General features: G+C 47.2%; 1 protein-coding gene across 2 annotated transcripts in view; it reads right to left on the bottom strand.

Moving 5' to 3' along the window:
• LOC139569942 (zinc finger MIZ domain-containing protein 1-like) overlaps positions 1 to 13,811 on the bottom strand; it is a 286,857-nt gene that overhangs the window by 20,951 nt on the left and 252,095 nt on the right. For both annotated transcript variants that reach the window (XM_071391332.1, XM_071391333.1), the window contains 5 exons: positions 12,702 to 12,977; positions 11,463 to 11,663; positions 10,352 to 10,426; positions 9,891 to 10,059; positions 9,165 to 9,306 (listed from right to left, as the gene is read on the bottom strand). In XM_071391332.1, coding sequence (XP_071247433.1) covers positions 9,165 to 9,306; positions 9,891 to 10,059; positions 10,352 to 10,426; positions 11,463 to 11,663; positions 12,702 to 12,977 — 863 coding nt within the window. The remainder of the gene's footprint in view (positions 1 to 9,164; positions 9,307 to 9,890; positions 10,060 to 10,351; positions 10,427 to 11,462; positions 11,664 to 12,701; positions 12,978 to 13,811) is intronic.

Genomic DNA, 13,811 nt, shown 5'->3' with positions numbered 1-13,811 from the left:
AGAGCAGAACAACCTGTCATTTAAACTGCAGCTCCACATCTGACCTGCAGGGGGACAGAGCAGAACCACCAGATCTGCAGCTTTCATGCCGTCCCTAGGAGGGGTGCGTCACTTGAGTGGGTTGAGTTACTGACGTGATCTTCCTGTCTGGGTTGGCGCCCCCCCTTGGTTTGTGCTGTGGTAGAGATCTTTGTGGGCTATACTCGGCCTTGTCTCAGGATTGTAAGTTGGTGGTTGAAGATATCCCTCTAGTGGTGTGGGGGCTGTGCTTTGGCAGAGTGGGTGGGGTTATTTTTTATTTTATTTTTTATTTCACCTTTATTTAACCAGGTAGGCTAGTTGAGAACAAGTTCTCATTTGCAACTGCGACCTGGCCAAGATAAAGCATAGCAGTGTGAACAGACAACACAGAGTTACACATGGAGTAAACAATAAACAAGTCAATAACATGGTAGAAAAAAAGAGAATCTATATACAATGTGTGCAAAAGGCATGAGGTAGGCAATAAATCGAATAATTACAATTTAGCAGATTAACACTGGAGTGATAAATCATCAGATGATCATGTGCAAGAAGAGATACTGGTACTGGTGTGCAAAAGAGCAGAAAAGTAAATAAATAAAAGCAGTATGGGGGGTGAGGTAGGTAAATTGGGTGGGTAGTTTACAGATGGACTATGTACAGCTGCAGCGATCGGTTAGCTGCTCGGATAGCAGATTTTTAAAGTTGTTGAGGGAGATAAAAGTCTCCAACTTCAGAGATTTTTGCAATTCGTTCCAGTCGCAGGCAGCAGAGAACTGGAAGGAAAGGCGTCCAAATGAGGTTTTAGCTTTAGGGATGATCAGTGAGATACACCTGCTGGAGCGCGTGCTGCGGGTGGGTGTAGCCATCGTGACCAGTGAACTGAGATAAGGCGGCACTTTACCTAGCATAGCCTTGTAGATGACCTGGAGCCAGTGGGTCTGACGACGAACATGTAGCGAGGGCCAGCCGACTAGGGCATACAGGTCGCAGTGGTGGGTCGTATAAGGTGCTTTAGTAACAAAACGAATGGCACTGTGATAAACTGCATCCAGTTTGCTGAGTAGAGTGTTGGAAGCTATTTTGTAGATGACATCGCCGAAGTCGAGGATCGGCAGGATAGTCAGTTTTACTAGGGTAAGTTTGGCGGCGTGAGTGAAGGAGGCTTTGTTGCGGAATAGAAAGCCGATTCTTGCTTTGATTTTGGATTGGAGATGTTTGATATGAGTCTGGAAGGAGAGTTTGCAGTCTAGCCAGACACCTAGGTACTTATAGATGTCCACATATTCTAGGTCGGAACCGTCCAGGGTGGTGATGCTAGTCGGGCGTGCGGGTGCAGGCAGCGAACGGTTGAAAAGCATGCATTTGGTTTTACTAGCGTTTAAGAGCAGTTGGAGGCCACGGAAGGAGTGTTGTATGGCATTGAAGCTCGTTTGGAGGTTAGATAGCACAGTGTCCAAGGAAGGGCCGGAAGTATATAGAATGGTGTCGTCTGCGTAGAGGTGGATCAGGGAATCGCCCGCAGCAAGAGCAACATCATTGATGTATACAGAGAAAAGAGTCGGCCCGAGAATTGAACCCTGTGGTACCCCCATAGAGACTGCCAGAGGACCGGACAACATGCCCTCCGATTTGACACACTGAACTCTGTCTGCAAAGTAGTTGGTGAACCAGGCAAGGCAGTCATTAGAAAAACCGAGGCTACTGAGTCTGCCGATAAGAATATGGTGATTGACAGAGTCGAAAGCCTTGGCCAGGTCGATGAAGACGGCTGCACAGTAATGTCTTTTATCGATGGCGGTTATGATGTCGTTTAGTACCTTGAGCGTGGCTGAGGTGCACCCGTGACCGGCTCGGAAACCGGATTGCACAGCGGAGAAGGTACGGTGGGATTCGAGATGGTCAGTGATCTGTTTGTTGACTTGGCTTTCGAAGACCTTAGATAGGCAGGGCAGGATGGATATAGGTCTGTAACAGTTTGGGTCCAGGGTGTCTCCCCCTTTGAAGAGGGGGATGACCGCGGCAGCTTTCCAATCCTTGGGGATCTCAGATGATACGAAGGAGAGGTTGAACAGGCTGGTAATAGGGGGTGCGACAATGGCGGCGGACAGTTTCAGAAATAGGGGGTCCAGATTGTCAAGCCCAGCTGATTTGTATGGGTCCAGGTTTTCCAGCTCTTTCAGAACATCTGCTATCTGGATTTGGGTAAAGGAGAAGCTGGGGAGGCTTGGGCGAGTAGCAGCGGGGGGGGCGGGGCTGTTGGCCAAGGTTGGAGTCGCCAGGAAGAAGGCATGGCCAGCCATTGAGAAATGCTTGTTGAAGTCTTCGATTATCACGGATTTATCGGTGGTGACCGTGTTACCTAGCCTCAGTGCAGTGGGCAGCTGGGAGGAGGTGCTCTTGTTCTCCATGGACTTTACAGTATCCCAGAACTTTTTGGAGTTAGAGCTACAGGATGCGAATTTCTGCTTGAAAAAGCTGGCCTTTGCTTTCCTGACTGACTGCGTGTATTGGTTCCTGACTTCCCTGAACAGTTGCATATCGCGGGGGCTCTTCGATGCTATTGCAGTTCGCCACAGGATGTTTTTGTGCTGGTCGAGGGCAGTCAGGTCTGGAGTGAACCATGGGCTATATCTGTTCTTGGTTCTGCATTTTTTGAACGGAGCATGCTTGTCTAATATGGTGAGGAAGTAACATTTAAAGAATGACCAGGCATCCTCAACTGACGGGATGAGGTCAATATCCTTCCAGGGTACCCGGGCCAGGTCGATTAGAAAGGCCTGCTCGCAGAAGTGTTTTAGGGAGCGTTTGACAGTGATGAGGGGTGGTCGTTTAACCGCAGACCCGTGGCGGATACAGGCAATGAGGCAGTGATCGCTGAGATCTTGATTGAAGACAGCAGAGGTGTATTTGGAGGGCAGGTTGGTCAGGATAATGTCTATTAGGGTGCCCATGTTTACGGATTTAGGGTTGTACCTGGTGGGTTCCTTGATGATTTGTGTGAGATTGAGGGCATCAAGCTTGGATTGTAGGACTGCCGGGGTGTTAAGCATATCCCAGTTTAGGTCACCTAACAGAACAAACTCTGAAGCTAGATGGGGAGCGATCAATTCACAGATGGTGTCCAGGGCACAGCTGGGAGCTGAGGGGGGTCGGTAGCAGGCGGCAACAGTGAGAGACTTATTTCTGGAGAGATTAATTTTTAAAATTAGAAGTTCGAACTGTTTGGGCATAGACCTGGAAAGTATGACAGAACTTTGCAGGCTATCTCTGCAGTAGATTGCAACTCCTCCCCCTTTGGCAGTTCTATCTTGACGGAAAGTGTTATAGTTGGGTATGGAAATCTCAGAATTTTTGGTGGCCTTCCTAAGCCAGGATTCGGACACGGCAAGGACATCAGGATTGGCAGAGTGTGCTAAAGCGGTGAGTAAGGCAAACTTAGGGAGGAGGCTTCTGATGTTGACATGCATGAGGCCAAGGCTTTTTCGATCGCAGAAGTCAACAAATGAGGGTGACTGGGGACATGCAGGGCCTGGGTTTACCTCCACATCACCCGAGGAACAGAGGAGTAGTAGGATGAGGGTGCGGCTAAAGGCTATCAAAACTGGTCGCCTAGAGCGTTGGGGACAAAGAATAAAAGGAGCAGATTTATGGGCGTGGTAGAATAGATTCTGGGCATAATGTGCAGACAGGGGTATGGAGGGGCGCGGGTACAGCGGAGGCAAGCCCAGGCACTGGGTGATGATAAGAGAGGTTGTATCTCTGGACATGCTGGTCTCAATGGGTGAGGTCACCGCATGTGTGGGGGGTGGGACAAAGGGGGTATCAGAGGTACGGAGAGTGGAACTACAGGGTCCATTGCAAACCAAAACAATGACAATGAAAACTAGCCTGAACAACAGTATGCAAGGCATATTGATATTTGAGAGAGACATACAATAAGGCATAAAGTGATTGCAGGTCTTGATTGGGAGAGCTAGCTAAAACAACAGGTAAGATAACAGCAGCAATAACAGGGTGCTAGTCTGACACAGCAACAACAGGTAAAAATGGCGATGACTAGGCAGAGAGGGTCGGATTAACTACACACAGATCCTGAGTTAAAGCACAGAGCCGACAGATAAGACACAAATAAACAGAATGGAGTACCGTGAATTAATGGACAGTCAAGCATGCATCAGCTATGTAGCCAAGTGATCATAGTGTCCAGGGGGCAGCCGTAGATGGAGCAGAGGAGGCCTCCACTAAGCTAGCACGCGGCGTGTAAAGTTAGTAGCCCGGGGGGTGGTCTGCTCAGACGGAGGGGGTCTGCTCAGACGTGGTTGTGTCGACAGAGAATCCAAGCCAGATGGCGATGGCGAAAGAGAGGTTGTGAATTGTAGAATAGTGTTTGCTAACTGGTGCTAGCTTCGTGGCAGTGGCAGTGGCACTAGCTCTTCAGCTAGCCGGCAGATGGGCCTAGCTCGAGGCTAGCTCAAGGCTAACTGGTGCTTGCTTCGGGACAGAGGTGTTAGCCAGTAGTAGCCACTCGGTTGCAGCTAGCTAGCTGTGATGATACGGTGTAATTGTCCAGAGCTTGCGTCAGGAATCCGGTGATGTGGTAGAGAAAAAGCAGTCCTATATGCTCTGGGTTGATATCGCGCTTGCAGCTAGCCGGCAGATGGGCCTAGCTCGAGGCTAGCTCAAGGCTAACTGGTGCTTGCTTCGGGACAGAGGTGTTAGCCAGTAGTAGCCACTCGGTTGCAGCTAGCTAGCTGTGATGATACGGTGTAAATGTCCAGAGCTTGCGTCAGGAATCCGGTGATGTGGTAGAGAAAAAGCATTCCTATATGCTCTGGGTTGATATCGCGCTGCAGCTAGCCGGCAGATGGGCCTAGCTCGAGGCTAGCTCAAGGCTAACTGGTGCTTGCTTCGGGACAGAGGTGTTAGCCAGTAGTAGCCACTCGGTTGCAGCTAGCTAGCTGTGATAATACGGTGTAATTGTCCAGAGCTTGCGTCAGGAATCCGGTGATGTGGTAGAGAAAAAGCAGTCCTATATGCTCTGGGTTGATATCGCGCTTGCAGACTGGCAGGTATCGGCCCGGTATTGAAGCTGGCTGTGTCCGAGTTAAGGGCGAAGACCGCGGCAGTGGCTAACTGACTACTAGCTAGTAGCTAGTTATCTGGCTAGCTTCTGATTGTGGTTACGGTTCTAAAGTATATAAAAAATAGCAGGTCCGTACCACATTGGGTGAGGCGGAATGTAGGAATGTATATTCAGTTCCTAGATGGAAAGTGAAATTAAAATAAATACGAAATGTATACGAAAAATACGAATACTATTTACACGGGACAAGACAGGACAAAGACACATCCGACTGCTACGCCATCTTGGATTCTTTTGGATTCTTTATATCCTTTCTGTTTGGCCCTGTCCGGGGGTATCATCGGATGGGGCCACAGTGTCTCCTGACCCCTCCTGTCTCAGCCTCCAGTATTTATGCTGCAGTAGTTTATGTGTCGGGGGGCTAGGGTCAGTTGGTTATACCTGGAGTACTTCTCCTATCTTATCCAGTGTCCTGTGTGAATTTAAGTATGCTCTCTCTAATTCTCTCGTTCTCTCTTTCTTTCTCTCTCTCGGAGAACCTGAGCCCTAGGACCATACGTCACGGCAAACCGGGCATGATGACTCCTTGCTGTCCCCAGTCCACCTGGCCTTGCTGCTGTTCCAGTTTCAACTGTTCTGCCTGCTGTTATGGAACCCCTACCTGTTCAACTCTTAATGATCGGCTATGAAAAGCCAACTGACTTTTATTCCTGATTATTATTTGACCATGCTTGTCATTTATGAACATTTTGAAAATCTTGGCTCTCTCTAATTCTCTCCTTCTCTCTTTCTTTCTCTCTCTCGGAGGACCGGAGCCCTAGGACCATACGTCAGGACTACCGGGCATGATGGCTCCTTGCTGTCCCCAGTCCGCCTGGCCCTGCTGCTATTCCAGTTTCAACTGTTCTGCCTGCGGTTATGGAACCCCTACCTGTCCCAGACCTGCTGTTTTCAATTCTTAATGATCGGCTATGAAAAGCCAACTGACATTTATTCCTGATTATTATTTGACCATGCTTGTCATTTATGAACATTTTGAAAATCTTGGCTCTCTCTAATTCTCTCCTTCTCTCTTTCTTTCTCTCTCTCGGAGGACCTGAGCCCTGGGACCGTGCGTCGGGACTGCCAGGCGTGGTGGCTCCTTGCTGTCCCCAGTCCACCTGGCCTTGCTGCTATTCCAGTTTCAACTGTTCTGCCTGCCTACCTGTCCCGGACCTGCTATTCAACTCTTAATGATCGGCTATGAAAAGCCAACTGAAAATGATTCATGATTATTATTTGACCATGCTTGTCACTTATGAACATTTTGAACATCTTGGCATAGTTCTGTTATAATCTCCACCCAGCACAGCCGGAAGAGGACTGGCCACCCCTCATAGCCGCCAAACTTACCCTAGTAAAACTGACTATCCTGCCGATCCTCGACTTCGGCGATGTCATCTACAAAATAGCTTCCAACACTCTACTCAGCAAACTGGATGCAGTTTATCACAGTGCCATTCGTTTTGTTACTAAAGCACCTTATACGACCCACCACTGCGACCTGTATGCCCTAGTCGGCTGGCCCTCGCTACATGTTCGTCGTCAGACCCACTGGCTCCAGGTCATCTACAAGGCTATGCTAGGTAAAGTGCCGCCTTATCTCAGTTCACTGGTCACGATGGCTACACCCACCCGCAGCACGCGCTCCAGCAGGTGTATCTCACTGATCATCCCTAAAGCTAAAACCTCATTTGGACGCCTTTCCTTCCAGTTCTCTGCTGCCTGCGACTGGAACGAATTGCAAAAATCTCTGAAGTTGGAGACTTTTATCTCCCTCAACAACTTTAAAAATCTGCTATCCGAGCAGCTAACCGATCGCTGCAGCTGTACATAGTCCATCTGTAAACTACCCACCCAATTTACCTACCTCACCCCCCATACTGCTTTTATTTATTTACTTTTCTGCTCTTTTGCACACCAGTACCAATATCTCTTCTTGCACATGATCATCTGATGATTTATCACTCCAGTGTTAATCTGCTAAATTGTAATTATTCGATTTATTGCCTACCTCATGCCTTTTGCACACATTGTATATAGATTCTCTTTTTTTCTACCATGTTATTGACTTGTTTATTGTTTACTCCATGTGTAACTCTGTGTTGTCTGTTCACACTGCTATGCTTTATCTTGGCCAGGTCGCAGTTGCAAATGAGAACTTGTTCTCAACTAGCCTACCTGGTTAAATAAAGGTGAAATAAAATAAAAATAAATAAAAAATAGCCTGGTTCCTCTCTAGGTTTCTTCCTAGGTTTTGGCCTTTCTAGGGAGTTTTTCCTAGCCACCGTGCTTCTACACCTGCATTGCTTGCTGTTTGGGGTTTTAGGCTGGGTGTCTGTACAGCACTTCGAGATATTAGCTGATGTACGAAGGGCTATATAAAATAAACTTGATTTGATTTGACCTGTCATTTAAACTGCAGTTCCACATCTGACCTGTAGGGGGACAGAGCAGAACAACCTGTCATTTAAACTGCAGCTCCACATCTGACCTGCAGGGGGACAGAGCAGAACAACCTGTCATTTAAACTGCAGCTCCACATCTGACCTGCAGGGGGACAGAGCAGAACCACCTGTCATTTAAACTGCAGTTCCACATCTGACCTGTAGGGGGACATAGCAGAACCACCTGTCATTTAAACTGCAGTTCCACATCTGACCTGTAGGGGGACCGAGCAGAACAACCTGTCCGTTCATCTATTAGCTAGCGTGGCCAGACTGTAACCTCGCATTCGCTCTTGGAGAAGGATTGACCAAAGCTAGTGCATCTGTAAAAGGCTGATAACAACAGGATGGATATACAATGTACACTCTGACTAAGGTTCTTAAAAGGTATAGATTCTTTTCACTGCATACTACTGTATGACAGAGCTGGACCCTGATCACAAATCAGGGCTGTACTTTACATACATCACTGACCAATAGAGGCACACCCTCCTACATACTGACCAATAGAGGAACACCCTCCTACATACTGACCAATAGAGGAACACCCTCCTACATACTGACCAATAGAGGAACACCCTCCTACATACTGACCAATAGAGAAACACCCTCCTACATACTGACCAATAGAGGAACACCCTCCTACACACTGACCAATAGAGGAACACCCTCCTATATACTGACCAATAGAGTAACACCCTCCTACACACTGACCAATAGAGGAACACCCTCCTACATACTGACCAATAGAGGAACACCCTCCTACATACTGACCCATAGAGGAACACCCTCCTATATACTGACCAATAGAGGAACACCCTCCTACACACTGACCAATAGAGGAACACCCTCCTACATACTGACCAATAGAGGAACACCCTCCTATATACTGACCAATAGAGGAACACCCTCCTACACACTGACCAATAGAGGAACACCCTCCTACATACTGACCAATAGAGGAACACCCTCCTACATACTGACCAATAGAGGAACACCCTCCTATATACTGACCAATAGAGGAACACCCTGCTACATACTGACCAATAGAGGAACACCCTCCTATATACTGACCAATAGAGGTACACCCTCCTATATACTGACCAATAGAGGAACACCCTGCTACATACTGACCAATAGAGGCACACCCTCCTACATACTGACCAATAGAGGAACACCCTGCTACATACTGACCAATAGAGGAACACCCTCCTATATACTGACCAATAGAGGAACACCCTCCTATATACTGACCAATAGAGGAACACCCTGCTACATACTGACCAATAGAGGAACACCCTCCTATATACTGACCAATAGAGGAACACCCTGCTACATACTGACCAATAGAGGAACACCCTCCTACACACTGACCAATAGAGGAACACCCTCCTACATACTGACCAATAGAGGAACACCCTCCTACACACTGACCAATAGAGGAACTGACCTCGAGGTCCAGAATCTCAGGTCTAAATCAGTCCCTGATTAAAGGAGAAGAATGGGGAAACACAGAGGAACTGACCTCGAGGTCCAGAGTTGCATTTGAGAGGTGAGGAGGAAAGCCTTACCTCCACACGAGGGTCTGGTGTACGGAGGGGCGGAGGTGGAAGACATGGTTACTGACGGCCAGGTTGTGCTCCAGTCTGAAGGGCTCTAGGACCACCCCGTCCCTCACCGGGAAGGTCAGACGCAGCTCCTCGTTGGGGTTGGCTGGGAGAGAGAGACAAAAAAGTAGACGGTCAGACTTTTCCTCAGATAAAGGTCGGTTAGTGATACTGTACCAATTATACTGACTCTTTATTCAAACACTTTTAATTATTTCACTTTTTTAAAACATTTTATGAAGGGAAGTCTCATTGAGACCAAAGTTTCCTCTTCAAGGGAGCTCTGCTCTACCGTAAATGCAGGAAATAGGAAGTACATCAAAAAAGAACCAGTGATCAAATTACAACAAACAAATAACTTTATAAAACAACAACGGTTCAATGATGACGGGACAATAAAGTTAATTCTAATGACAAAGGGACATGAGAGATTAGGTATCAGATGAGGACATGATGACAGTTGGGATAGGAAGTCCTCTGCTGTGACACTATGTAAAGAGACTAACCTGGAGGTGGAGGAAGTGTGTGAGAGAGAGAGACACTGCACATAGCCATAATATAACATTTTGAAATGTCTCTATTCCCTTGTAACTTTTGTGAGTGTAAATGTGTGTTCCCTCGCCAATAAAGCCTTTTGAATTGAGAGACTGACCTGGAGGAGCAGGAAGAGCAGTGATATGAGAGACTGACCTGGAGGAGGAGGAAGAGCAGTGATATTTTGTTTGATGTCTGGAGGGAAGGGAGGCTTGACGTCGTGATTGGGAGACATGTAGGGAGGGATACTACTTCCTGGGGTCATGGGCGGGGTCGGGTTGCCAGGCACCGGGGAGTGGGGGTAGTTACCCACCGGTCTAGGAGGCTGCAAGGATTATAACAGATGAAAATATAAATATTATTTTAATATTATCATTTTAAATAATTAAATAACTAATTTGCAGAAACACAAAAAATACGGATAATTGCATCAAAAATATAGCATATGTATAAACACCAATAAATATATAACTATGTGCATAGATTAAATCAAATGTCGCCTATTTCATCATGTATCATACATTCGTGTTAGTAAGGAGATCGAAAAGCCTACCCCATTCATATTGCCTATTTCATCAGGTATCATCAGGTGTTAGTAAGGTGATTGAAAAGCCTACCCCATTCATATTGCCTTGGCTGTACTGATATCCACTCCCAGGAAAGTTGTTCGTTTGACCGTTGAAAGCCTCTTGCTGCAAAAAGAAACAGAACAAAACATTAGATGACTATAATGGTGCAGAACTCAGTACACAAACACTGTACTGTTAGTAGTCACTCGCTATGGACCTTAGTACACGTTTCTCCAACCCTGTTCCTGGAGAGATACCCTCCTCTAGGTTTTAACTCCAACCCTGTTCCTGGAGAGATACCGTCCTGTAGGTTTTAACTCCAACCCTGTTCCTGGAGAGATACCCTCCTCTAGGTTTTAACTCCAACCCTGTTCCTGGAGAGAAACCCTCCTGTAGGTTTTAACTCCAACCCTGTTCCTGGAGAGAAACCCTCCTGTAGGTTTTAACTCCAACCCTGTTCCTGGAGAGAAACCCTCCTGTAGGTTTTAACTCCAACCCTGTTCCTGGAGAGAAACCCTCCTGTAGGTTTTAACTCCAACCCTGTTCCTGGAGAGAAACCCTCCTGTAGGTTTTAACTCCAACCCTGTTCCTGGAGAGATACCCTCCTTTAGGTTTTAACTCCAACCCGGTATCTCTCCAGGAACAGGGTTGGAGGGTATCTCTTCAAGAACAGGGTTGGAGGGTATCTCTCCAGGAACAGGGTTGGAGGGTATCTCTTCAAGAACAGGGTTGGAGGGTATCTCTCCAGGAACAGGGTTGGAGGGTAGCTCTTCAAGAACAGGGTTGGAGGGTAGCTCTTCAAGAACAGGGTTGGAGGGTAGCTCTTCAAGAACAGGGTTGGAGGGTATCTCTCCAGGAACAGGGTTGGAGGGTAGCTCTTCAAGAACAGGGTTGGAGGGTAGCTCTTCAAGAACAGGGTTGGAGGGTAGCTCTTCAAGAACAGGGTTGGAGGGTATCTCTCCAGGAACAGGGTTGGAGGGTATCTCTCCAGGAACAGGGTTGGAGGGTAGCTCTTCAAGAACAGGGTTGGAGGGTAGCTCTTCAAGAACAGGGTTGGAGGGTATCTCTCCAGGAACAGGGTTGGAGGGTATCTCTCCAGGAACAGGGTTGGAGGGTAGCTCTTCAAGAACAGGGTTGGAGGGTGTCTATGGCTGCTTACCTTGTAGTACTGTCCCATGGCCCCTCCAGGAGGGGGGTACTGGCCCTGGATCTGCTGCCCACCAGGCATTCTCTGGCCTGGGTAGTTGGGTGACGGGAGTGGCCTGGAGGGGTTGGGGGTGTGGGTGGGGTACTGGCTCTGCTGCTGGGGGAACCCTTGACTGTTCGGTCCTGGACCATACTGCTGGCCTCCGTAGTTATGCTTCGTAGGTAGGAACGAAAGAAGGAAATATATTACTTATTTCATCAAGTAGTTGATTGATTGGACAATAATGATGAAGTTATCAATAGACAGGCTAGGGAGGAATATATTACAATAATGTACAAATAAAAGGTACAAATAAAGTACTAACTACTCATAATACTATACAATATCTGATCCAGGAAGTTACCATCCAATAGGAATTTACCATCCAATTGGAAGTTACGATCCAATAGGAAGTTACGATCCAATAGGAATTTACCATCCAATTGGAAGTTACCATCCAATAGGAATTGACCATCCAATAGGAATTTACCATCCAATTGAAAGTTACCATCCAATAGGAAGTTACCATCCAATAGAAAGTTACCATCCAGTAGGAAGTTACCATCCAGTAGGAAGTTACCATCCAATAGGAAGTTACCATCCAAAAAGAACTGAATCATATTAGATCATGTTTCATTTAACCAATAAGGCCCGAGAGGCTGTGGTATATGGCCAATATACCACGGCTAAGGGCTGTTCTTAGGCACGACGCAATGCGGAGTGCTAGGACACAGCCCTTAGCCGTGGTATATTGGCGATATATCACAAACACCCAAAGTGCCTTATTGCTATTATAAACTGGTTACCAACGTAATTAGACCAGTAAAAATACATGTTTTGTCATACCCATGGTATACGGTCTGATATACCACGGCTTTCAGCCAATCAGCATTCAGGGCTCGAACCACCCAGTTTATAATGGAAATTAGCTAACTTTGCTTTAGTTTAACATCAATCGAGGGTAGCCTAATAAACACAGATAAGAATATCAATATCTACAGTGAGCCATATTGCTAGTCATAATATAATAATAATATCTGGCATTTAGCAGACACTTTTATCCAACGTGAGTTACAGTCACATGTGTATAAATGTTTTGAATATAGGTGGTCCCGGGAATTGAACTCACAATCCTGGCATTGCCAGCGCCACGCTCAACCAACTGAGCTATAGAAGAGTCAATGGTAGTTTCACCCAAACGGATCCACTCACCTCTCCAGGGTAGGGTCTCTTCACACCCTGCATGCCCATACCCTGAGGCCTGGGTCCTGGGTATCCCTGCTGGGGAATTCTCTGGCCCCCGTGGCCTCCGAAGGGCACCATCCCCTGGGGCCGGGGCTGGTTCATTCCCATGTGGGAGGGGTTCATGCCCGGACCGGGGCCCATGTTCCCTGGGAGGGATGGAGGGCCCCTGGGCCCCCCGGGTCCATGGTTCATGAACTGGTTCTGGTAAGCCTGGCTGGGCCCCATCTGGAACGACGAAGTCATCTGGAAGAGAAGGGATCAATACGATAGACAGGGATCAATACGATAGACAGGGATCAATACGACGACAGGGATCAATACGATAGACAGGGATCAATACGATAGACAGGGATCAATACGATAGACAGGGATCAATACGATAGACAGGGATCAATACGATAGACAGGGATCAATACGATAGACAGGGATCAATACGATAGACAGGGATCAATACGACGACAGGGATCAATACGACGACAGGGATCAATACGACGACAGGGATCAATACGATAGACAGGGATCAATACGACGACAGGGATCAATACGATAGACAGGGATCAATACGATAGACAGGGATCAATACGACGACAGGGATCAATACGATAGACAGGGATCAATACGACGACAGGGATCAATACGATAGACAGGGATCAATACGATAGACAGGGATCAATACGACGACAGGGATCAATACGACGACAGGGATCAATACGACGACAGGGATCAATACGATAGACAGGGATCAATACGATAGACAGGGATCAATACGACGACAGGGATCAATACGATAGACAGGGATCAATACAACGACAGGGATCAATACGATAGACAGGGATCAATACGACGACAGGGATCAATACGACGACAGGGATCAATACGATAGACAGGGATCAATACGATAGACAGGGATCAATACGATAGACAGGGATCAATACGAGGACAGGGATCAATACGATAGACAGCTGAAAGTGGGATCAAGGTGAAGGCCCTTTGGCTCGTAGTTTCCCTTAAAGTTTCTAACACAGAGATGATGAAAGGCAATGAAACGAAAGACGATCGTAGTGATTCAAAGCCTTC

Source organism: Salvelinus alpinus, chromosome 3 (genome assembly GCF_045679555.1).
Source record: "Salvelinus alpinus chromosome 3, SLU_Salpinus.1, whole genome shotgun sequence".
In the NCBI taxonomy this organism is placed as follows: domain Eukaryota; kingdom Metazoa; phylum Chordata; class Actinopteri; order Salmoniformes; family Salmonidae; genus Salvelinus; species Salvelinus alpinus.
Note: the sequence above shows the minus strand (reverse complement) of the source record. Positions and strands in the feature narration are given on the sequence as shown.